Genomic DNA, 26,276 nt, shown 5'->3' on the forward strand with positions numbered 1-26,276 from the left:
TTGAGAAATGTGTTGACAGGACAGCTATTGGCTTTGCAATCCACAAATGGTGGCTTACAGAAAACCGCTGTTTTCTAGTTTGCTACAAGCCACACAGCAAACGTGAAAAACGGTGCTCTGGTCAGGTCCTTTATATGTGTGATAGATACGAACAATGAGCACATCACCATCCCCAACCAACGGTGGTGGCAGCGTCATGCTGGGGAGATGCTCGTCTCAATCGGTGACAGGGAAGCGGGTCAGAGGGGATAAGATGGGCGGATCTAAATGCAGAGTAATCGCAAAAGAAAACCTTTTTAGCTAACTTGAGGACCTGTAATGGCGGCTAAAGGACCAGGCTCTGCAAAGTAATGGTTCAGATGGGCTGAACATAAATGTACACCACACTTTTCAGTTCATTTTTTGGTAAACGGGACAAAAATTTACTTATGCAGAATCTTCATTTTCGCTTTACGCAACGTGTTGGATACTTGTCTGTTATGAAATCTTAACTACATACATTGAAGTTTGTAAGATGTGATTATGAAAAAGATCAACGCGTATGAACGCCTTGCAAGGCACTGTTAATACTGGACAACGGGTAGATCCAAAACAAAAACAACCTCTTTGATTTTCTTTTCTTCAATTAAACTTTAGGACACCTACCCATGAAGGGGAAGGAGGCTGATGTGCAAACCTAACCGCATCGTACCAAGCGCCTTTATGCATAACATTGCAACGTACCCGTTATACTCCCAACACCCATACAGAAACTTTGGATCCGTCGCTGAGAGCCGAAGTTTGATTAAAGACGCTTTGAAATATTCCGACCCTGTACACAACCCTTTCTTTTCAACCCTGACATGAAGCAAACCTCACTCTGTCTGAGAACTTCAAACAGCTCAAAAGTCTAGGACAGATAAAAGCGAAAAGCTGCAATCGAAGGCGATTCTTCAAAGACTTTCGTTCTGACTCAGTCTATCCCTCTTTTACTGCTCTTAACTTCACCACATGACTTAGGAGGGGAAAAACAGGAAAAAAAAAACCCAGAGGAAGATCAAAAAGAGGCGCTGTTTCATTAATCTAGACGTGTAAGACCACTGCAAGAAAGCAGGCTACTTCACAGATATGAGGCCCAGCTGTGACACTGGAGGGAAGACACACTTTGGCAGAAAGCATTTAAAAAAAAAAAAACAAAGACGACAACAACTACGGTATCTACATGGTTGGCTTATTCCAAGTCCACCTTACCCTGCCTCTTCGAGGGGGGTGGGATAACCAGCAAATACAACTCAGATATGCCCCTTAAAAGAGTGATTTTTTACAAATAAATAAATACCACAGTCTGTGTATATCACCCTGGAGACACTGTAAGCAGTTAAAGTCAACTCCTGCCCTGAGAAAGAGGAAAAACAAGAAGAAACTGAAGAATGGCTAATTTAATAGGTGATTCTGGTTTAGAACAACTCAGGCAAAGATATATATATATATATATATATATATATATATATATATATATATATATATATATATATATATATATATATATATATATATATATATATAGCTTTGGACTGTCACTCGTCTTGAACTGTCTGTTACACTCATAAGCCTTTCAAAACAAACTTCAGAAACTTGCAAATGATTTCCTTCGCTCCAGGTAAAGTGCTTGATTGCCAATTCATATCCCCATTCTGAACAGATAAAGTGTAATTTCCTCCCTTTATGCAACCATATGTTACCATTTCGTAGCAGTAAATAAAGCCATTATTGCACAGGTGTTTAAACTGGGGCTGTTCGGGTTGAATTAGCTTAGTTTCTGGAAGTAATTTGAAGATAAATTATTTTTAAAAAATGCTCAAATCTCATCAATAATTTTAATTCAACTGTATAATACATAAAAAAAACTTTTGTATTCAATTGTAAATTTTATTGGTTGAGTTATATGACAGATTATGACATTATGCATCTAAACAGAAACTTGATTTATTTTGAGCCATATAACCCTCCTTCTCCTTGCTGTAGCTTATGAGTACAACATTGAAAACTATTTGAAATAGTTGTCAAAGTGGGTATAAATTCTCCCGCCAGAGAAGGCAAGAATTAACAAAGAAACAGTCTGGTACAGAATTACTAAATGGCAGAAGAGACCAGAACCTGAACCAAAGATATTCAAATAGGGAGAAGCAGGTCAAATTGAGCATTGGTTAGATTTTTTGTTTTGGAGTACAGAGTAACTAAGTTTCAGTCAGAGACGTGATAACGCAAAGAACCCGAGTTGTAATCAACCAGAATCCTATTTTATGTAAGAGTTTTAGCGGAAGACATCCTGCAGACTACTGACATGCGTTCACATGCTCAGTCCTATACTTCCCCACATAGGAAGCAAGTAGCAAAGAAACGGGAACTGATGCTGGCGCGTCAACAGAGGAAACGGACGTCATTATTGCCTTTCAACAGAACACGCACACATAAATACACTCTCGCACACGCGGCATCCAGCAAAAACGACCTCGGCTCCATACATCGGATTTATTCCAAAAATAGATATAATAATGTGTATATATAATGTTTACATTTATGTTACGTTTACATGTTACCAAGAATAGCCACAACCTAATACAGGTTCAAAATTCACAATATTACATTGAAACACCTCTGAGGGGTGGCATGAACGGGTATGTGCACATCATCGCCATGTGTTCTTTTTTTTAGTTTTAAATCTTTTTTTTTTGTTTTTTTGCATGTGTTAGTGAATACGTTTGTTTATACATGTGTGTATGGAGCTGTGTGTAAGTGTGTGTTACACAGGTGTGCTTTCTTTGTATCTGCATACCTCTCCTTAAAACCTGAGAATACACTCTGTAACGTAGACAGAGCTCGACACACACAAAAACACATGTCTACAAACACATGTATGCAAAGCACACACGCACACACACACACACACACACACACACGCACACACACAAAACTCAATAATGGGTCTTTCAGAAGTGAATCATGGTTCTCTCAAAATCCAATACTCCAAATGCAAACAAAGACCATTTCTTTCCCAGAGTGATACCAGCTAATGAAAACAGACTGAGGACAATTGAAGCAGCAGAAAAAGAAAAATAATAATTACCACTTACATTTCTTCTAATAAAATGTCTGTGCATGATTTGCTAAAGTCAGTGGTGATGAAAATGGCAACTAGCCAAGCTTCTTGGCTGATTATTACGCTGCAGCTCTCATTACTAAAATGTAAACAGTCAAATACTGTGCTAGAAAAAGAAAGTCATTGTGGCTTGATTTTATGAGCAGAAAAATAGACAGACCCAACTAATCTGAGATTCTGAATTAAAAGTAGTTGAATTGGGTTTTCTGGCACAATGAAATGCTCTACAAAACACATTTTTGCCTCAAAGCTCTTCAGCTGTAATTATGTCATGAAGGCGCACAGGAGACATCGATATTACCCATGTGTGGATGCCTGCTTTCCAGCATAAATGTTGTTTGACCCCCTAAACAGAGGATCTTTATTCACTTACATGTCTTCAGACACAACAAAAGGGGTGCTGCTAACCGGAAGCAAAAAGGGGGCATGGCTGCGCGTCAAAATGAAAATCTGGAAAAAGTGAGCCTGTGCCGCGTCGTTAGGCCGGTCCGTTTGCAGGAGACTGCATCTCGCTGTAACACAGAAAGCAAAGAGGACAGGAATTCAGAAATCTTTTCTTTAACGGTTCATTGACTCTTTCTGGTATCAACCAGATGGAGTAAATGTGATCTAAACTGGTCTTTCAAGATCCAAAAAATTAAATTATCTTTATCTTTATCTGTGGTGGCCTTTCTTTAGATTGTGGATGAAGAAAAATGACTTTGCAAAGGTAGAGTTTATTTTAATTTATCCACCAATCAAGTTATGTAGGCGAGTTTCTGAGAAGGGGAGACGACACGGAGCATCGATACGAGCCAAGTCATGAACACAGACCTGAAAAATCATTTAATACGTCTCAAATTAAGCTAATACTTGGATCAAAACTTACACGGTGCTGCTTTAGCTAGAAAAAAATAGAGGCCTATTTACACATACATATAATCTGTTATCTACCAAATCAGGTTCTTACTCTGATTGTAATAACCCTGTGGTGACAAGCCTTTGAGTGACAAATTGCAATAATTAATATCACCATTAAAATTGTTATTAAATACATTTTGATTTTGGCCATGCCATTTTAGCCAGGTCACCCCGTAACAAAACTGCTGCTGGAAGTTTAAACTCTCCTAACTTGTCGAGCAAAGCGAGGAAAACATATCCAACCCTCTTTATTGACAAGATACAGAGGGTCACATGAGGGTTACTTATGTGTTTAGTTGTAGAGTCATTGGAGGCTAACGTGGTTAATAACAACACAGGTTATGTGGGGGCGGCAGGCTTAAGCTGACAATTAGAGCAGGAAAACCTCTATTGACCTCCCCTGTTTACACTTTAAAAGTATGTTTTGCATGAACAACCTCCAAGTTTGTTTTGAAACAACTTCTTTTGGTCTATTAATTAGTAGTAACATTTAACTGTATCATCACCAAAATTAAGCACACAGTAGCACACTAAAAACCAGCTATTATCATGTACATTTACTTAAAAAAAATAATACTGCATGACTGAATCAAAGGCACACACATCCATAAAGGATATTAACACTGATACTGAGTGTTATCTTGTCCACTGTTTCCCAAACAAGGAAGTGACACTTAAACCATACACGCCCCATAAATAAGTGCAGATTGTCCCCTTACTTGTTGGTTTTGCCAACAAGTAAATTAAAAGGTATAGTGGACGATGTTTTTCGGTTTCGAGTTACAGGGATCATCTTATCTACTGGTTGTCCCTCAAGCCAATCATTATAACGCGCTCTAGTAAAGCCAATGTGCGTGCACGCTCCTTGCTAGTTTCCTGTTGCTGCGCATGCACAGTCCTAGTGTTTATGTATCCAGTTAGCTTCGGTTTCAGCTGTTCATTGTAGCGCCACTGTTCTCACCGTATACTTTGAAAATGGCTGAGAGTCGTTGTTCCTAAGCAAAAACAATCCAGTGCCTTCAAAAGATGTTGCTGTGGTATCCAAAATGGTATAAAGTAATTTTCTTAGTTTTGGTTTGCTTATTAAGTTTCAAATTTTACTATCATGAAAACCCTAGTTTTTAACAGAAACAACATTCCCTGTAGACCTATTCATTATTTACAATGAGGCCGAAGTGCAGATCGGATCAAGCATCAAGCCTTAGGGTTATACTAAAGCACAGTGGTGAAAAAAATATCCTATTTGGAGCAATAAGGCATGATTAAAAGTCCAAGAGCATATAAAGTCCTATTTTCACAAAGCTATCAAATCAAAGGAATCAGGAGTGTCCACTTTTTAATATTTCATCATAGGAGGACAAAAGAAAGCCCCAGCTGCGATGAACTTTCCCAGCATTCAATCTGTTTAAGGGTGGGAGAAAAGTCTTCCAGAGGCTTGATGATGGAAATCTTTCGGTTTTACAACAAGCTGACATGTCCTTACTGACAAAATACAGGGTTTTAAAGTCATTTACTAAGCTAAATTTCAAATGAAAAACAAACACACTACACATATATGTCATCTGATTTCTGATACGAGTTATGGAATGTAGCTAGTAATGATTTATTTTGCAATTAAGAATTATCTGGTACATACAAATTACTAGGGAATGATAAATTGATCAGTTATTCTTTATAGTCCTGTAAGAAGGAGTGTGTACAGGTGGAGGACATGCAGCTGGTTCGTGGTGCAAGGAGAGAGAAAAAAATGCTTACAAGACCCATAACAGAACACCTTTTAAAAACAAGAGGAGGTCAAATCACTCTATAGGATCAAAATAAGATCAAGACCTAACATTGTTCATAGAATAGTGAAATGGATGGCCTTTCATAGAAACTAATGAATTAAAAGATTAAGCTTTTATCTTTGAGAAGGTCACATTACAAGTACAGTGATTTCTCATCTATCGTAGGCAGAAGTGCTAAGAAATGTTGCCAGATCATAATGATTAAATCACTAACAATCATCCACCTGTTGAGACAAGCGACTACAGATTCTGGAAATATGCACCTCAGCTGTTCCTGAAGGACTGCGCTCCCAGAGGTTTGTGCATTGCTGTGTTTCACCAAGCATTGCAGATCCGTGTTTCACAACAGGACAGTAGCTGGTTCGAACAGGGAGTTTGGCAGCTACCGTGTTCACAAAGCTTTCACTTAAAATAAAAGTCCAGTTACTGTTTATATTAATTCAAGCTGACAAGTACCTCAAAGCTGAATTTCCAGTATTGTTTTTCATCAGCATTTTGTTAACGTTGACTGCAACTTGTCAATAGCCTGCTATTGTAAAGTTGTGTCAAGGACTACATGAGGCAAACTGATTACCTGCCCTGCATGCAAGTTGAAATTCTTCCACATCAAGATAAAACTGTGTTTGGCATGACACAGGGTGACCTTTCTAAAATGTGCCCCTTTAACAGGTTTTGACCTTGTGTTTGTTGATCCCATCGCTACCTGAGGGACCCGTGTACAAAACTCCCAAACAAACAGCAAACACACTCACTGTGCGACAGCAGCCGACTGATTAGCTGGGCTGGCTGTGACTGTGCTGGAACCGTTTCCATGTTTCTTTTCTTTTTCATCTTCTTTGTCTCCGTCTTTCTCCTTTTCCTTGATTGAGAGTCCATCTATAGGCACCTTATCTGCCTCACTGAAAAGAAAACAACAAAATCATTAGTGCAAATAAAAGTGAAAAGGAAGCGATCAGAACACTGTCAAGAAAATCCTTGTTGTACCTCTTAAACCAGAAATGTTTTGCTTTTGCTGATAGCTTACAGTGCCTCATTAAACTTGAACTTTTTAGTATTTTGTCAGTGTTGCAATCACAAAGTTGGATGTGCTTTATCAGGATTTTATGTGAAAGATGATAAGAAAGCAATGCATAATTGTGACCTGGAAGGAAAATGATCCACAGCTTTCTGAATTTTTAAAATAAAAAGCAAAGTGTGCTGTTGGGCCCAGGGAGAACAATGATTGAACTGCATACAGAAAACAGAGCCTGGAAAAAAACAACAACAACAACTCTCAATCCCAGAATGCACTGCATTAACCCATTTTAATGACAGCTACCAAGAAGGAGGAGTGGCATTAGAGCCAAAAAAAAAACCCCTCTGCTCTCAGTAACGTTTCTTATTCTTTTCCCGGAGCTCTTCAAGCTGTGCATAAACGTCTTAAATCGCTGGCTGAGACAAAGATGGCATCTGTGAGGAAACCTTCTAAAGTAAAGTATGGTCTGCTGTTTGTGTACCTAGTGACCGTACCCTGACCGACAACTCTGAACCTGGTCACCTGAGCTACTGCCGAGAATAATCTGAGATAATTACAGATTCGCCAAGAAGAGAGACTGTGTCTGTTGTTATATGGAAGAAGCGATTTTGCCTCCATTGCTGAAAAGAGGATGGTACAGGTACCAGGGCTTCAGTGAGCCAGCCAGCTGCTGACTGAGAGCGACTGTTAAGTGCCACGCAGCATTATCCGGTCCCTTGGACCTCCTGGACTCCATATTCTGAGTACGCTACAGAGACAGAGTCATTTCAAGTAAGAGGTTTTGTTTGGGCACAGAAAATGAAAGCAAGACATGATAAGATGTACATTTATTGTCCCATAGTGGGAAAATTTGGGCATGACAATGGCAAAACAGAGTTATACTATATTGGTAATGCATAACAAGAAAGGCAAAAAAGTAAATACTACGCAGTGATATTCCGATAAAGATTTACAGAATGATGTGAGAAAACTATACAAGCAAACACTCAGATCAGGATCAAAAAATAAAAAAAGTTATTTTACTGGGTTATGATGCTTGAACTGTGTCGGGCCAGAGCAGGTCTAGAGCAGGTTGGAGCTGAAGCAATCTGTGATTCAAACTTCATCTTAATGAGTGGTTTGAGTAACACGAGCTTGTTCCGTTTCAGTTGTTTTCCATTCACCTCCTCTCACAAAGCAGCACAGAATACGTCCACATAGTCCATGTAAACATTTTAAATTGTGTCCCTGTAGTTTCAGTTGCTAACGCTAAAGCTAAAACTCTGCTAATGCTAAGACAGTACTGTCGTCACCATTGGCTCTGCTGTGTTTACTTCGTGGCTCATTCATAATATCACATCATAGTACGCCACAAGCGCTCACACACACAGATATTCATATTTGCATTATGGTATTTAAATGTACATGTGGGGCTAGGAGGGGTTGGTAAATAGTGCCGCAGCGGCCATTTTCTTTGTTGTTAGCTGAGTCATTAATTCCAGATGTGACAACGTTACGCCTGCCGTTGTCGTTGACCAAATTGAGAGTCCTTAGTTTTAATCCGCCATCTTGGTCGTCCACTCCAAAAAAGGCACCGTGATGGCTAGTTAACGCATCATTGAGAATCAATAGTCCAAAAGGTTAAGGATTTCTAATTCAGAAAATTTTAGAAACATTTAATTATTTTCCTTTCTGCTTTGCATTGTGACTCGGTTGTTTGATCTAATACCAACAACCTTAATTAATTTTCAAGCTAATTTGGCCTCAATCTAATTCCTCAAATCAAACCTTGGTTCTTAAACATTAATTTTCACACTTAACTGTGATATCATTGCATCGTTTTATTGGTTTCACTTTTTGTTTTTTACTTTTTTATGATTCATTAGTTTTCCTTATTCATTTATTTTCACATATGCATTTATTTGAATGTTTTTACTCTAGTCTGTTGACTGAAGCATTTTAACTGGAAGTTGAAGTATTTTGTTAAGAATCTTTTGTATTTTGAGAGAAGTTGTTTGTGTTTATTGCGTATGTGTCCAGTACTTCCTGTTTGAGAACGCCAGTGTACAATTTCCCTCCATCTATGGTTCTATAATACCACACCTCACCGGCTGGTATTCATAAAACAATGACTGAAGTGGTGCCCCACCATGGTAATTTTTAACAAAATTACCAACTTTGTTAATAATTGCCTTTAATAGTTATTCATAGTCAAAACCCAACCTACTGTTGCTCAACAGTGGTGTGCATTCGTATTCCCCCTCCTAAATTGATACTTTTTAAAAAGCACCTTTCGGAGCAGTTCCAGTGGCAAGGCTTTTGAGCTGCGAGTCTGCCAGCTTTACACACCAAAAGATGTAAATAATCCTCCAATTTTTCTTTGCAAAACAACCTGTGCTCAGTCAAAATGGATGGAGAGAATCATCAAGTCTTTGACTGGACCATTCTAACATCAATGTGCTTTCATCTAAACCGTTTCACTGTAGTAAACAGAACTTTTTTTCCCCCTGTTGGCCATGTGACCACATGACTCTCCTGCCGACAGGTTCTCCCTGAGCTGTGGATCACTGCAGTTCATCCTCATGGACCCTCTTGGCTGAATCTTGTATAACTGCCGTCCTTGCCCTTCCTGTTTGGACGGATGCTCAAAATTTGGATTTATAATCTAATCCCTGCTTTAAACTTCATCCCTGACCTGTTTGCTGTGTTCCAAGGTCTGTGACGCTGTTTGTTCAAACAACCAAGGCATTCTCACAACACATCTATTAATAATGAGAATAAATTACACACAAGTAGAGTCCATTTCCTAATAAATTTACTCCTGAAGGGGACTCATACACTAGATTTTATTTAGGCGTGTCAGCGTAAAGTGGGATGACTACAAATGTATGTGATACTTTTGAGCTGTATTTGTAAAGCATTTAAAAAAAAATGCAACTTCTCCTTCCACTCCACAATTATGTGTTACTTTGTGTTGGTCTTTCACATAAAATGCATTTAAGGTTTGTGGTTGTAACCTGACAAAATATGTAAAACAGTCAAGAATGCTTGAAACACCGTATTATCCTCTCATGTGCTTATAGCAACCTTTTCATCCACCAAAGTATAATTAAGCAAAAGAGAGAGGGCTCACACTTGATCAGTCAGTCAACTAAGAAAGGGTTTTACTGATGTTCCTGAGTTTAAAGTAGAGCCTAATAAACTGCAGCATGCTCTTCGGTGCACTGTTAGTCATTTACTAATGGACCAATCTGTTAGAATGTCAATCAGTTGAAATGGTGGTAATCGTTGTTCATAGCATGCTATCTGACAGACTGTTAGTTGTGTGCAGACCGACACAAAAAACAAAGTTTCTATTAAGTCTAACACAATCTCAGAACCTCTTGCAGCAGTAAGCGTCTATCATGTTCTGGTGAAATCCTCAAATAAGAAAAAAGAAGTCGTAGGTTAGTGCATGTATTTCATGAACTAGAATTAATACGTTATAATGTCAAAATGGAAATATTGCTCCGCAACCTGCGAAATGCAACGAGCAAACAAGAGCGTTTTGAATCAGTCAGGAACGACATTCCACACGTCGCACAGGTACAACATACCGTCTGACTGCAGGTCGGAAAACTCTGCAACCAAGGGGACACGAGAAAGGAGGGAGCACAAGGTGGGAGAATGATAACAGGGTAAAAGTGGAGGACAAAGAGGTAAAATTTTAAAGAGAAAAACGCTTAGACAAGATGGAAAGAAGGTCTCTGGGGGGGGATAAAAAAAAAACAGCAACACAGACTGGACACACCGGACAGTGTCTGCTTCTTCTTTAAGCACGAGAATGAGTACCTTGTAAAGACTGCCCTCTCGTTTTTGGCATCCACAGTCAGCCGGATAGTCTCCTTCCCTGCACCTGTGGTGATGGTCTCTGTGGTGACAGTCTCGCTGGAGGTGGACTCCGTCTTTCCTTCCTCTTCATCACTGCCTGAGCTGCTGGAGGAGGAACTGTCTGATGCCACAAGTGGAGCTTTTCTTGCCACACAAGCGCTCCACACACATGCTGGGGAAGATGGAAGGGGGAAAAACAAATTAAAAAACAACCCACAGTCTTCAACAAAATGTAATAGCAAACACTTTATGGGTCCTACTGATACATTACTTGAAGCTTTTTCCAGCTAAAAGTGTTCCTTGGCTAAAATTAGGCAGAGATGTATGAAATCAGACGCACACGATCAGAAGATAAATGCACAAAATTGTGAAGGAGGTCCGCCATGTTTACACCTCAGGTATAAACATTTAGTTTGGTGTGTTTTTGTCTACTGAAGTGAGACTGAACTTCGTGGTTGAGATTCAAAGAGCTATCTGAAGGCTTCAGAAAGAAGAAGAGGGCAGCACCTTAGGAGTCTGGTAAAGGATTTAAAAAGATCTCAAAAGAATTTGATATCAGCCATCTCAATGTACTGAAAACATTATACAAGTGAAAGCGATTCAAAACAACTGCCAACGTGCCATCCGAGCACATTCAACTTGAAAGCAGAGGCTAACATAAGTCTCAATAAACATACTCTCTTTATGTCTTTGCTACTGTCAATATGGAAGTGCAAACCTGCACAATCAGAAAGATGCCTGCACAACGTTAATCTTCATGTTATCTTTGCAGGAGGAAACCTTTGAATTGTAAATAAATCATGAAGGCCAGAGAAAATGTAGAGAAGGGCCAGGCCTTCAGGAAGTAATGTTCTTTGGACAAATGAGTCTGAAATTTAATTATTTGGACCCCAGAACAGAGCACATGTTTGGCTTTGACCAAATAGTGTTTCTCAAAAATAACCTCATGCTAACTGTGAAGCATGGAGCTGGAAGTGTCATGGTTTGGGGGATGCTTTACCTACAGCATGACGTGGCGAGGTCACGTTTATAAATCCCACAATGACTTCTACTGTAAAGTGCTTGAGAAAAACAAAAACCATTAAAGCTGAAGCTACACTCGTCCTTGCAACATGACAATGACCCAAAACATAACAGAACACCCACCAAGGACTAGTTGAGGATTTAAAAAAAAGGAAATGCAAGTATGGTCTAGGTCCAGATCAAGGGCCTTGACCTGGCTTTCAAATGCTGTTTGAAGCCGTACATGATGGACAAAAAAAAAAAAAGACGGCTTTCAAGCGCCGCTCCCTTTTAAAGCGACTATTCTGCTTTCCTAATTCAGTCAGAATAACAGAGTGATATCGGCTGCCGTGTCCTCGCTAACACTTGCCTCTAATCTGAGGATAATGAGGCCTGAAATGATGCCACCAGGTGTTTTTTTGTCTCTAAACCTCTGGCCACAACTGCAGAGTGACAGAGGGTTGCTGGAGCGAGCTTGAAACAGTAAAAAGGTTGATGAAGTTTCCTAGGAGTCACATTTGGAGTAGGCACTAGGCTGGGTGGTTGTGTAGGTAGCAGACCTCCAGATGCAGAAATGTGTGAACCATTAGATGTATAACCACATGTAGATTTTCTGCACATGCCAGGTACTTGTGTCAGGGATTAGAGAATTGAATATATCATTAGAACAGCCATTCTGCATCTACTTACGGTTTGGGTTTGGTTTGGTGCCGTCCGACCCACTGAGCTCAGAGTCAACAGGAGAGCTGCATCTGGGGCCTGTTTCCGAGCTGCTGGACATTTAAATCGTACAGAAATGAAAACCTAACTTACATGCAAAATCACTTAGACATTTGTCTGTAAGAGTCAATTGGTGTCCTACATAACCCTGTCGCTATGCATTTGCTTGTATCCGCAATAGAAAGATAGAGTGTTGAAAAGACTCACCAACAGAAAGGCTGAAAATCGGTGAACTTTGCCCAGCCCTTATCCTCCGTCTCAGCTGCAGCCGGCTGGGAGACCGGAGCATCCCAGGGAGAAAACGCTGCTCCAGCCGCGGGAGCTGTTGAGTTCACCTCTCCAAAGTCTGCAACCCAGTCAGAGCCTAAGGATGACAACATCAAGCAAACCGTGGAGTGAAACCTTAAAAAAAAACCAATAATTCTGGTTTTGAAGGAAAACTGTACAGCTGTTGAAACGTGCACACATATCTTACTTGGAGGTGCGTCTGTCTGGCCCTGGCTCGAAAACGGATCAAATTCATTTTTATTGTCTTCCTCCTCCGAATCAGAGTCTGCGGGTCTGTCAGAAACCTCGGTGCTGGAATCTGCTGTCCTGTCACATGTCTGACTGGCTGCTTGGCTTTGGGAGGAAGGGGAGCCACCAAACCTTATCAAAAACAAAACAATATACTTTAATGTGTTTATACTTGCAAATACATCCGACTTGCAGAAGTATTTTGTTATGTTTTTACTAGGAGTAAGGGCACAATAACACAGGAACCAGTGTGATTTTTTACAGCAATTGGAAAAGAATCCAAAGGGGCAGGAATACTTTTGCAAGGGTTTCCATATTACAAGCTAAATACTCAAATTAACCGGATTCTGTATACCTGTTCCTTGACTTGGTTTGGGTTGCATAGTTGGTTTCCTTTTCCTCCCATATGTCCTCATCATCATCATCAAATGGCTGGATCCTCTCCTTAGAACAGGCCTCAAACGCAGCTGTGTTAGCCTGGAAAAGACATGGCTATATATCAAATATAGGCTCAGGAATTCTCCTTTCACTGCAAGATGCTTAAAAAAAAAAAAAAAAAAAAAAGCCACATTAGTGGTCCTTCGTGGAAATAAGAGAAGATAAACAACCAAAAGATAAAACACATGAGAAATAATTAAACCCACTGTGTCATGGCCTGCATCAATGTTGATATTGATCTCTGCAATCCGGTCAAACGTTGCACTGTAACAAGAGCAAGAGTCGCCCAGTCAGCACAGAAACCAGTGAGCCCATCAGGCTAAAGAGATCAGTGTCCGTCAACTCACCCGATGCTGTCGTCATGATCCGTAAACTCGTCGTCGTTAAAGCCAAACTGATCCACAAAGTTAGCCGTCATCTGCTGGATCTGATAGTCTGAAAAGGCCTTAAAACGCAGAACCACAACAATGAGAATACATCGGCGTATGAAACAGAACCAAAATTAATTTAGTTCATTCATTCATACCTGCTGCATTGTCAGCTCCTTAGGGAAGGGGCTCTCCATGTCATCCTCTGAAGAAGATCGAGGGTTTCCAGATCCAACCTAAATACATCGACATCAGTGACTGAACTTTCTGGAGTTGAATTTGTGTTTGTATTAAAAAAAAAAAAAAAACTTTGATATTGAGGTACATGAAATTACCAGGTCTATGGTGTTTTTTCTATTAGTCTCTGACAGTATGTGTTCCACAAAGGTTTCCCAGCGCCCTCTATCATCATCTGGCAGCTCTGCATCCAAAAGCACACGCCATTTTAAACGGTTCTAATTAAAGCTTTCTTTATTTTTCTTTACAGTACTGCCAAATGTACCTGAGATGAGGTTGCTGATTTGGGTGTGAACTGGGCCTTTTTCCAGGTTGTGCACCACAGTGTTGGCAATCCTGGTCAAATGTCCCATGTAGCCTCTTCTCATGCCGCCTTCCGACCTGACCAAAAACATCACACTTTTAACAAAATGTTATTTTAAACTTACATTATATTGCATTAGGATCCCAAAGGTCCTTACTGGATTTTATCATTCTCTTCCCAAGCCTCCAAAATCCTCTGGACAAGGTGGCAGTGTTGGAACAACTTTTAAGAGAGACAATCGTTCCGTTAATACAATCCAAAAAAACTTAGGCGTAAGTAAAATCTGGAAATAAATAAACTTACATGAGTCACCATTAAGTTGTGGGCAGAGTTTTCAGAGGAGAGTGAAGGCTCAGAAGTCGGGGCCTCGCTTGTATTCTGATCTTGCAGTACGTCTTGAGAAGGCTTGGATGCATCCTGGGAATCAAAGCCAGGCTGCAGCCTCATTTCGTGGGCACAGGGCCGGACGATGGCGGCGACACAAAGCTCCACTTGGAGGTGCAGAAAGTTGTTCCAGATGTACTTGAAAAACAAATCCTTAAAAGGACAGACATTTTACGCATTTTGACATCTGCCTTTAATTGTACTATGTTAAAATTAGGGTCACATTTTACTGTATATAAATGGAACAAAATGTGACTATATGATTGAATGGGAAATTAATTGTCGCTATATAACTGGACATGAAATGGGACCTGGTTGTGTCCAAAAACGTCAATTCAGATTAACATTTGTTGCCGGTTACCATTATATAAAAAATGCAATATGGGCATTTTCAAAACGGTTGATTGTCGGTTCTTTTAAGGAAATACCAGAAAATGTGCCGGAGCTACCAGGGTTTCCTCCGTGCAGAGCACCTCCTACCCCACCTGTTGCTTCACGCGTTAAAACAGCCAAATGCGGGCTGGCGACCTGAGCAGGTAGCCGGTCTAATTATACAAGCTATGGTTTGTTTTGAACAAAATAACAGTAAATAAATAAATGTTATGAATGGCATTAATCTAAATGCAGTAATTATATTATTTTAACAAAAGTGTGGATAGTTGTTGGCTTTCAGTTTTAAATAAATCGTACCAGATCAGGTAGAATTTGATTTTAAATGTGTGTGCCTATGTCATGGTGCCGTGGCCTTCGGTTTTTACAGGAGGTTGTCAAACTGTAGGAATCTCCTACCAGCTCATTCCTAGTCTTTACAATTTCAAACAAAAATTAGATAAAAATAAATAATCAAATACAACAAATATGTGTATCACCAGAAGGAGGTCCATTGTATTGAGCCTGCAGAGCTCCTGTGCTACGACTGCATGGCTGGCAGAGCTGGTGTAGAGCAGAGAGGCCACGAGTCTGGCCACATGCAGACGCGTGTTCCCCAGTGGTTCCTCCAGCACGCCCAGAGTAGTCAGCATGGGATCTCGCTACATCATGCACAGATAAACAGCAGAAACCTTCAGATATTATACATTACATATCATTTTTAGTGATCTATATGCCTTGTGAATTAGATTGTCTTTGCTTCTGTACCTTGGGTGGCTCCAGGAGAAGCTGGTGGAAGTGTGTCAGATGTGGTTGAATAGCCAACAAAATGCTGCTGTTAACGGTGTAACTTCTCTCGAACCCCTGAGCATCCATTACGCCATCCACCCTGTGATAAAAACAGAAGCGCAAACAGATTAGTGGAAACCAAAGACAAAACGCAGATGAAACAATCGCCACCAGAAAACATTATAGTCAGAAGATAAGTAATCACTTGAAAAAAAAAAAGAGCATAATTCTGCTTGAGTTATTCTACTTGAAAATGAAATCGGAGCCTCTCACTCACACTGGCCTGCGGATTTCCAACAGAGTCAGAAGAACCTGAATGCCGCTGACGATGCAGCTTTCAGTCCTCTCTCCTGAAAACATATTCTGAAGTAGCTGCTCCACACACTCCTGCCTGTAAAAAAAAGAAAAAAAAAGAACCACACCAGAGCATGTCAACGTCTCTACAGCCGGGTCAGCGGGAGCGAAAGCACATCCAGCCGAAAGTCTGCGACTTACGATTCCAGCACAGCCAGCAGAGGGTCGGGCTGGGAAATCTCTTGCAGCTGACTGCCCTGATCTCTGCTGAGACGGATGATGTCACACAAAGTCTGAGAGGCATTTGTCTGCCTCTGCGTAGAGTAAAAAAAAAAAAAAAAAAAAGGCAAACACATTAGGTTTTTAAAACTTTGGTCTCCCAACAAATGATTTAAAGTTGTACCCATAAACATCATATAAACAACTTTTGTCATATACCTCTTCATCTCTCTCAGGGTGAATGAGCTCTATGAGTCTCTGAGCCAGTTTCTGTTCGTTCAGCCACTAATGACGACAAATATCATAAATTTGACATCAGAGAAAAAGTGCATAAAAAAAAAAAAGAATTTGAGTGACGGGAAGGTATTGCCTACAGTAAGAGTCTCAAGTCGAAGAGGAGGCGGCTCCACACAGCTGATAAGGCGCAGCAGCACATCCATCATGGCCGACGTGTCTATATGCTTCAGGACCAGTGAAAGGAATCCCTCCTTTTTTCGCAGGAAACTAATCACCTGTGCAGCGCAGACATCACAGAAACGGACGTGAGGTTAAATTTTAAATAAGGGACACAGATGTGCAGGGTTGCTCTAAACATGTAAAAATACAAACGAGCTGCATTGATGCAAGACTGTTTCCTGAAAGAAGTTTAAACTGCATTACCCCCAACATTTTTTATAGTACGACTGTTGATATTTAAACCCTGTTATTTTGAATACTTTTATTAAGTGTTCACTTATATACAGAAAGCCTGTAATTTATTTATTTACTTTCTTTCACCTTTCTTTCTTCAGGTTTCACTTTACACATGTCAGCTTAAATAATAATACATGATTTAGCAATGGCATCAAGGTGTTACTCGATTGTATCTGTTGCTTTATGTCCGTTGGTTGTGCTGTTCTTTTTGCGTCTCTTTCCAGGTGATGGAGCAGACGGAGAACGTTTTATCATTCTCTCCCTTTTATCTCTTCTTTCTTTCTTTTTTTTCTCTTGTTCTTCCTTTACTCTCCTACTTTCCCATTGTAGTGTCCATATAATTTGAAATTCTCCCTGCAGGAATCACAATAAAGCTATTTACATGCACAAATCAAGCGGAGCACTATGGCGAAAGCTGTTTGCTCCACTTGTGAAAGTAAAATCTGTCGAGCTCTATTTGGCATTAAGACATCAATTCTTATTGCTACATTGCTAGACAGGACACTGGGGGAAAAAAACCCTGTTATTTTTTTATTAGAGCAAAGTAAGGTATAATTTGAAATATGGAGGAAATTTTAGTTTTTTTAAACAAATAAAATGTCTCACTGCGCTAAGCATTTGCATTTAACCCCCTTCCTTTGATACCACCAAATAAAATTCACAGCAACAAATTACCTTGAACAATCATCCGATAAATATAGCCTAGCAGAGTAATAACCCTCATGGGCAGAAACATGGGCTGATCCAAAAGTTTCTGTTTTTATTTGTGAACCATATTTGGTATTCTTTATTCCCGCTTCAAAACTATGTGCTACAGTGTGTTGGTCTATAATATAAGATCCTGATCAAATATATTAAAGTGTGTGCAGGGTTTCCCCCACCGTATTATAAGCCTGGCGGGTGGCCATGCTTTACTCGTGGTTGCAACGTGACAAACTCGGAAAAGGTTCAATGGGTTTTAATAAGGCCTTGCAGTGAAAGTCCACAGAAGCAAATGATTAACTCGGTGACTTCACTGACCTATTAGCAATGCAGGTGTATTACTGATCTTATTAAATACTACAGCCAATCCAGACATCAGGCATTTCCAAACTAATTTAATTCACGTAATCACAAATTTCCACGCCAACTATTGCGACTTTCCAAACAGCTGTTTATATGGTCCTGCTGGATATTTTACCCCGCAGGCCTTTAGATATCTTGGCTTTTACAAAAAGTATAAACGATAATTTGTAGGCAAGCCTGAAAATTGTTGGATGTTAACATTTCAACAGCAGAAATCTTTAAAGCCATCCCCCTTTGTGAGCATTTAACTTTAAATCCAATCTAAAGCCAACCACATGAACACAGAAATGTAGCCGCCCCCGTTCTGTGATTTTCTGCGTTATTGTTGCAGTGGGAGTGTATTACCTGCTCAGTCTTCCGTGCTATTAGATTCCCAATCGTCTTGCTGAAGAAGGAGGCGAGGAGGGGGTTAAGCGGGGACGGCTGCTCCAGGAAAGCGTACAGATTTTCGAGCAGAGGCTCCTCATTGCCAAGCTTGTCATTGATCACCCCTACATCACATGTCAGCAGCTCGCATGCTATGTTTGGATACCTGGAAATAAAATTGAAGTAAAACCAATCAGGAAGAAAGTCAATTAGCACATTCAGCACCACAGCTGGCTTAGTGTGGCTAAAGAAACTGGTTTTAACAAATTGGCTTTGATGAATTAAACAATTTTGCCTTTATGTGTGCAAAAATGTAATCTGCATGGAGATTTTGTTTTAATTCAGTTTATTAAACTCTAGGATCATCTAAAACGTAGAAGGTAAGCAATATATTATTGTGCACAGCCAACTCAACCCCTTCTTTACATAAAAACACTCACTTGAAGCGCTTGGTCTCCTCTGCGCCAGCAGGGGGCTCTGTGGTAATCAGGCGAACTAGCTCCTGCATGCACTGGTCCTGGCAAAAGAACTGGAGGAGTCTGTAAATCCATCAGAGAACAATAAGCTCAGTTAAGCAGAGGCTAAACATACACTATATTGCCAAAAGTATTCACTCGCGTGCCTTGACTCGCATATGAACTTAACAGACCTCCCATTCTTAATCCATCGGGTCCAATATGACGTTGGACCACCCTTTGCTGCTTCAACAGCTTCAACTCTTATGGGAAAGCCGTCCACAAGGAACTGGAGTGTGTAAATTAGAACCTTTGACCATTCTTCCAGAAGCGCTTGTGTGAGGTTGTACACTGATGCTGGACGAGAAAGCCGGGCTCTCAATGTATGCTCCAATTCTTTCCAAATGTGTTCTATCGGGCAGGCCAGTGAAGGTCATCCATGCCAAACGCTCGGATCCATGTCTTAATAGACCTTGCTCTGTGCAGAAGAAGAAGGAGACATCTCCAAACTGTTCCCACAAAGTTGGAAGCATGGAATTATCCAAAGTCTGTTGACATGCTGAATCACTTTCACTGGAACTGAGAGGCCAAGCCCAGCTCCTGAAAAACAACCCCACACCAGAATCCCCCGTCCACCAGACTTTACACAAGACAGCCAGACAAGTACCGTTCTCCTGGCAACCGGCAAACCCAGACTCATCCATCACATTACCAAACGGAGTGGCGTAATTCACCGCTGCAAAGAACTCCCTTCAGCTCTGGAGTCCAATGGCGGCGTGCTTTACACCACCGCATTCGATGAGTCACATTACACTTGGTGATGTAAGGCTTGGTTGCAGCTGCTCAGCCATAGAAACCCATTCCATGAAGCTCTCTAGGTACTGTTCTTGAGCTAAGCTGAAGGCCACATGAAGCCTGTAGTGATTGAGTCTGCAGAAAGTTGATGACCTCTGCAAACAATGCCTCAACATCCGTTGCCCCACTCTTGGGCAGTTTACCTCTTCGTGGTTGTGTTAATGTCCTTCCAAATCATTTCTGCTTTGCCATACCATTGACGGTTGACTGGAATATCGAGGACTGAGTAAATGTCACAAATGAACTTGTTGCACACGGTGCCATCCTATCCCAGTACCAACGATTGACTTCACTGAGCTCCTGAGAGCGACCAATTAGTTCACAAATGTTTTTAGAAACAGTCTGCATGCCTAGGCGCTTGATTTTATACATGTAGCCACGGAAGGGATTGGAACACCTGATTTGGATGAGTGACCGAATACTTTTGCCAATAAAGTGTATGCTTATAAGCCATTAAAGAGTGCTAATGCATGTACATAATGTATATACCTCCTGTTTTGGGCCTTGCACTCCTGCAGCACGTCTTCCTCGTCCATGAGCTCGGCGAGGGTGACATCCTCCTTGTCGAGCAAAGCCTCCAGATGAGAGGATGTGTGCAAGTCAAACTTCCAAAACATTGTTGACGTCAGCAGATCTATTACGTAGCTGTCAGCCAGAGAGGGACAAGGTATGAAGCTCAGAAACATTGTTCATTGGCTAGGAGAACAGTCCTACAATACGTTTTAGAGACGGATAAATAGAAAGGATAAATGCCTTACAGATGAATACGGAAGCGCCCTCGCTAAACAGCCATCTGCCTTATTATCAGAGCCCGGACGTCAATCAGCAACTAGCAGATTCACACGTTCCAAGTCACGCACATCCACAGCAAACGCACAAACCCGGGAGACGGCCTTTCACCTGGCGAGGAGAGAGAAAAATCTAAGAGACAAGAAATACCATAAAAGATCAGAAAGATGTTCTCTCTTGTCTTCTAGCAGATGCTGAATCAAGGCTGAGCATTCTTCTGAGGGAGGAGCAGGAAGTAATAAGTCTGTAATTGAATTATTGGAGCCCATTTGTGTATTCCACAGCTAGTTTTGAGGTTTGTCTGAGACCTGTAGGTACAACAGCAAATACTAACTGGGCTCGAGACTGACATAGATGGTTTGGGGAGACGTTTGCTGTTACAAAGTGCAAACTTGCAGATCTTAGCTAAAAACGAAATGAGGAACAGGGTTTAATGGCTCCTGACTTCTTCACCTTTTTGGTTGTTCTCAACAAAACTGACAATAATTTGGTGTATACAGCAAAAATGTTACCATCAGTCTACTGTTAAAAAATACTTATTACAAAAAATGTAATTGTCTACTATAGGAGATTTCTGACTACACACACCAAGAGCACAAGTCCCTTGACCAAAATGAGCTTGAATTTACTATCCGGTGCTGCATTTTGCTTTACAGTAATAATACAACCAGAGCTATAGAATGAGGTATGGATTTACACTGCTGGATTTCACCAAATGCAGAGATTTTAAAAAGTACTCCAAAGGAAACAAAAAGCTAATTCTGTAACATTTGCATTTGAGTTGATAAAAAAGAATCACAAAACGGCAGCAAGAATCAGGCCAACCAGCAGGCATTAGCGAACAGCATGGCAGAAGAGGCTCTTAACACATTCCAACATGGATTTTGAAGCACCTGGGTGGGATTTGTGAAGCAAGGGTTAATCTTTATGCATTTAAGTCAAGGTTGTGGGTCAGAGTTGTGGGTACTGAGATGGATGCTCTGGTGGTGGTGTCGGAGGGAAATCCAATTGTCCAAGCTAAGGACAATAGATACATTATCAGGATGATGTACCGACCAAGCACAGGAGCTTCTCAGGAGAAAGATTGATTCCACTATGATGCACAACATATCAGAAAATCCTTCCTACCTGTGGCCATCAGCCGTAAAACTCCTCACTAACAGCATAAAACTGGTTCATTCCGTCTCATACACTAATGCCATGTTTTGCAAAGTGCTGCAAACTTAAACAGGATAAAGAGTTTCACTTAACTTTGTTTTGTTTCTACGTGTATGTTTGTAACACATTTTTCTAACTTCGGGTCTTTGGTTCAAAAAAAAAAAGCACAAAATGCAGAGAAAAACACAAACGGATGCACTCAAAACAACTGAACAGTTCCCTTATGTGACGTCACAGATGCACGCTCACGTTGTTTAGGGGGTATGTTTTTTTTTTTGTTTTTGTTTGTTTGCTTAATAGCAAAACAAGTCCAGTTCCAGCACGCCAAAACAAATAGTAAAATTGGACATGCTGTTGGACATGCTGTTCTATGGGTGAAAAATAAAACTCTATCTCAAGTGGGTCTGATTGATTTCAGAGGGAGGCCGGCCTGATAGTTGTAGGTGCTTGTGTGACCCGACATGACAAATCAAGTTCTTCCTGTAGGTGCAAAAGGCTTTTCTTTAATTATTATTATTATTATTTGCAGCCAAGACGACAAAAAGCCCGATCATGGTCAGCTTTCAGAGGCCTTTCAGGCGTCTCGAGTGCAGCAGTATACGGTTAATGTTTGCCGAATAGACGTAACTAAATCCGAGTAGCAACAACACCAGGGGGAAAATGTTCACCAGCTAATCATGCAACTTGATTTTTTTATTTTTTTTTCAGCATGACCCGTGCGCCTAGCCGCGGTGCCTTTCACACTTACCTTTCACGCAAACAATAAAGCAGCCCGCTAGCACAGCCCTGTTCGCTCTGCTGACGCCACAAACCGAGTTAATACGGTGGAGACACTGTGCATTTTTTTAGACCCACGGCTAAGCTAGAGCTGTTGTTTATCACAGCTGCGGGCTGCATTATATTGTGAGAAAACGTCCTCATCCAGACCTAGCTTCGGTGTCTTCCGCCGCCAAGTTAGCGCGGCGAGGCAGCTCGAACAGCCTCTTTATTGCAGCGGACCCGCGGGTTGCTTCCGACAACGAAAGCGGCTCTTACCTCTGCCTCATCCTTTCACCGGTCCTTATATGCAGGCTGAACAACGGGGGTTGGCGACTTCAGAGCTGTCAGGTCACCCGGAGGCCCATAGCAGGCTGTTTGTGACTGCGCTGTTAGCCTAACATACTACTACCTCTTTTCCTGGCTGCAATGTCATTTGCGTTGCCCCGTTACACGGCGGATGAGCGGCGGCCGATGGGATGTGTTGACACGCGCGAGGCAGAGAGCGAAGCACGAAAATCTGTTGTTTGAAATTTAAAAATGGCGACTGCCCGGCGTGTTATCAAACGGCTGGCTGTAAGTCAACTGTGTAAACATAAGTGTTTTTTTTTTTTTTTTTTTTTTAATTCTTCATATTTTGCTATCTCCAGAGGCGCTGCTAGTAGTTACCCGCAACGGAGAAAGCCCCCCCCCCTTTTTCCTTTTGAAGCTCCAATGCAGAAACAAAAAACTTTAAAAAGTTCTTTAATTTTTATTTTAAAATACAAATTTTTGAAATGCAAGTCACATTTCTTCTTGTGTTCAAAAATAGATGGAAATACATTTTTTAATTAATTTTTTTTTCCCATTTGAAACAAGAAACTTATCGTGTCATTACCATCAGACTGACCCACCTGCCTGCCTGAGGACATTAGTGCGTCCCATTTGTCCTCGGTAGTCGGGATTCTCGACCTCCGGGTGGGAAATTTAACTGGAACGGCCCCTAAAGTCGGTATTACGAGAAAGAAGATTGGTGCAACAGCATGGTAACCAACATTGGCATTCATGATGGCTGCGTCTCGCAGCAACATTAAGTAGAATCTCATACGTTGACTGTTTGTAGTAGTTCTCTATTATTTATGTAACATTAAGGCTACGTTCACACTGCAGCCTGAAGTGACCCAATTCTGATTTTTTTTGCCCATATGCGACCTGGATGTGATCTTTTGATGACAGTCTGAACAACACAGATCGGATTTTTTCAAATGCGACCCAGGCCACTTGGATATCCGATACCTATGTGATGTTTTCAAATGCGACCTGTGTCTGTACGGCCGTGTCGCATTCATCCGACCTGCACGTCATTGATACTCGACAAATGTCACTATTCTGCATCCTGCTATGCAGAAGCGGGAAGAAAAACAACACCCATGGCAGACAACAATGAGGAGAGCAGTCAATGGAGAGAAAGCTCCGGTTAGAAGAGAAATGAAAGATCGCAAAATGCGCGCCAGCGTTATTATCCATGTTTACCTCGGCAAACACTGAGCATGCTTGCTACGTGTGACGTCATCGCGTCCTCAACTGCGCATGCACACAGGAGATCACATACAAGTCGCATATATTTGGAAATGTGAACGACCACGCAAAAAAAAAAATCTGATTTCACAAAAAAATCGGAATTGAGCATTAAGGCCTGCAGTGAACGCAGCCTTAGTCAGTCGTACAGGTGCTACCGTTCAGTGTTCATCAGACGGGATGTTCCAGCTCTGTTTATTTGCACAAAATGCCATCAAGAACAGTGTTATTGTCATTGTTATTGTTTTAACAACACTGCAAGCGTCCATGTTTTTCCTATTGTCCAACGGAGAGAAACTGGAACGCAAAAAGGCGTACTTGTGAGTTCCGACCTCTGAGGCAAAAGGAACGCGCCATAATAGTGGCATTTCCCAGCTTCACTTGTGGTTCTGATATTCTAAAAAAAAGTTAGCTGACAGTTTTGTGTCAGGGCAAAAAATGCATTGTTCTTGCTAATTAGGCTATTTGCAATCTAAAAACCCTATTAACCAAAGCTGCAAAGTTTGCAAAATGCAACATATTTGATGGTGCGAAATCCTTTTGGCCTTGACCTTGAATGGTCTAATCTCCCACAACCTTTGTTGAAAGACTGGGTTTAATCATGTATTCTATTTTTATTTAGAAGTTGACATCCAATTTTCAGTTTTTCTGCACCTGTTCCTGGATCATTGTCTTCTGCTACAGTGCATTAGACCTACCTGAAGTGTTCATTTTCTTTAACATGCTCCTGTTTCATAACTTTGCCTGCAAGCTGACAGCACGTGGTATTTGTGTGTTCACAAACACACAACAATTCATGTACTCCCGTTCCCGCCTCAATCATTCAGGAGCAAACCAAAAATGGTTCAGGCCAATCACATTGGAGTATTATGGTTTAAGGTGAGACATACAGCTGTGACGAAAGCAATAGCTGCCAAACCCACAGCCGAACCGAAATAAACATGGCAGGGCAGGAGGATGCACCCGTAGCTGCTGATATCACATCTGTTTTGTTAAAATCCATAATTTCTTCTTTGAAAGAACAGGAAGAAGTGCCTCGACCAGAGTAACTTGTGGTTTCTCATGGCACCTGCTGCTTACATTTTCATTTGATACCGTAATTGGCTAAAACCAACCTCTGGTAGGCGGGCATTAGGTGCTTCACCCAATCAGCTCAGAAAGTTCTTCTAAACGTCCTTCCCTCTTCCAAACAGATTCAATAGAAGCAGGCCCAGATTGATGATATGAATTGTGCTACATATTATCTATCCAGCTTGCCAGGTTGCCTGTTCCAACCACTGAGCTATATTATACGCTGGAGTGCTGATTTTGCTGAAAAACTGAAGTCACTGGCCGCCATCTTGCTACTCCCTACTCTCACAGAATCCCATAGGATTTGGTTGCAACAACAAGCAGTTTTCTGGCTTTGTGAAAACGTTTCATAGGTAATTCTACAGTCAGTGGATGTACTAACACTATCAACTACTAGGAAATTAGGTGCTGAAATATTTTACATGTTATTCATATTAAATATATATATATATATATATATATATATATATATATATATATATATATATATATATATATATATATATATATATATACACACATATATATGTGTGTATATATATAAGTATGTGTACATGTATATATGTATATATATGTATACATATATGTAAAATATGTTTTTGTATTTTGTTATTTATATATTTATAAATGTTATATATATATATTTTAAAAAAATAAAATGCAAAATATTTCAGCACATGACTTTCTCAGTACAGTATAGTTTTAGAACATAACATAAAGTATATGGCATTTGACATTTTAAAAGTTTCAAGCCCCCCTCCTGAACATGAGAAAATCCTCGTTATTCGATGCTGTAGCGCACATATTCTCTAGTTACTGGAGGAAAATAGGGAGTACCAATATGGCGGCTGGTGGCTTCAAAGCTACTCGTTCTAACAGCGGGCTATTAGCACTCCAGTGTATAGTATAGCTCAGTGGTTCCAACAAGTTGCTTAAAAAAACCAAATCTTTTTGCTCCGTTGATCGTATTAGTTTTGCATCATGGTTAGTCTGTCTTGCAGTGATGTGGTTAATAACTGATGTTAAAATGTCTTATATGTGCCAGGGGGAAGAAACTGTCTCTGTGTATGTGCTGTTTTTTTGTAAATAGCGCTCCGTAGTGCTTACCTGAAGATAGTAGTTCACAGGTGCTGGTCATATAATTAAAATATCATGATATCATTTTCAGTAATTCCATTGAA

The 26,276-nt window shown here is 40.6% G+C and overlaps 1 protein-coding gene across 5 annotated transcripts; it reads right to left on the reverse strand.

Moving 5' to 3' along the window:
• Positions 1-1,854: 1,854 nt before the first annotated feature.
• ppp6r2b (protein phosphatase 6, regulatory subunit 2b) lies at positions 1,855-23,066 on the reverse strand. 5 transcript variants are annotated; one of them, XM_021322152.2, is made up of 26 exons: positions 22,747-23,066; positions 20,523-20,664; positions 20,254-20,409; positions 18,895-18,993; positions 18,434-18,620; positions 16,705-16,842; positions 16,550-16,615; positions 16,313-16,425; positions 16,095-16,208; positions 15,797-15,917; positions 15,529-15,690; positions 14,579-14,812; positions 14,433-14,497; positions 14,237-14,352; positions 14,070-14,155; positions 13,893-13,970; positions 13,714-13,811; positions 13,573-13,630; positions 13,284-13,405; positions 12,888-13,060; positions 12,620-12,776; positions 12,383-12,462; positions 10,652-10,862; positions 10,417-10,440; positions 6,579-6,725; positions 1,855-3,651 (listed from the first exon to the last, which is right to left on the reverse strand). In XM_021322152.2, the coding sequence occupies exons 3-26, from the start codon at positions 20,379-20,381 to the stop codon at positions 3,618-3,620; spliced, it is 2,811 nt and encodes a 936-aa protein (XP_021177827.2). In that variant the 5' UTR covers positions 20,382-20,409; positions 20,523-20,664; positions 22,747-23,066; the 3' UTR covers positions 1,855-3,617. The 5 variants fall into 5 exon arrangements, with proteins under 5 accessions (XP_021177827.2, XP_021177824.2, XP_021177825.2 ...); XM_021322149.2 differs by having other exon boundaries at positions 12,383-12,465; XM_021322150.2 differs by having other exon boundaries at positions 12,383-12,465; positions 20,523-20,685.
• Between the last annotated feature and the right edge of the window lie 3,210 nt (positions 23,067-26,276).

This window comes from Fundulus heteroclitus, chromosome 2 (genome assembly GCF_011125445.2).
Source record: "Fundulus heteroclitus isolate FHET01 chromosome 2, MU-UCD_Fhet_4.1, whole genome shotgun sequence".
Classification (NCBI taxonomy): domain Eukaryota; kingdom Metazoa; phylum Chordata; class Actinopteri; order Cyprinodontiformes; family Fundulidae; genus Fundulus; species Fundulus heteroclitus.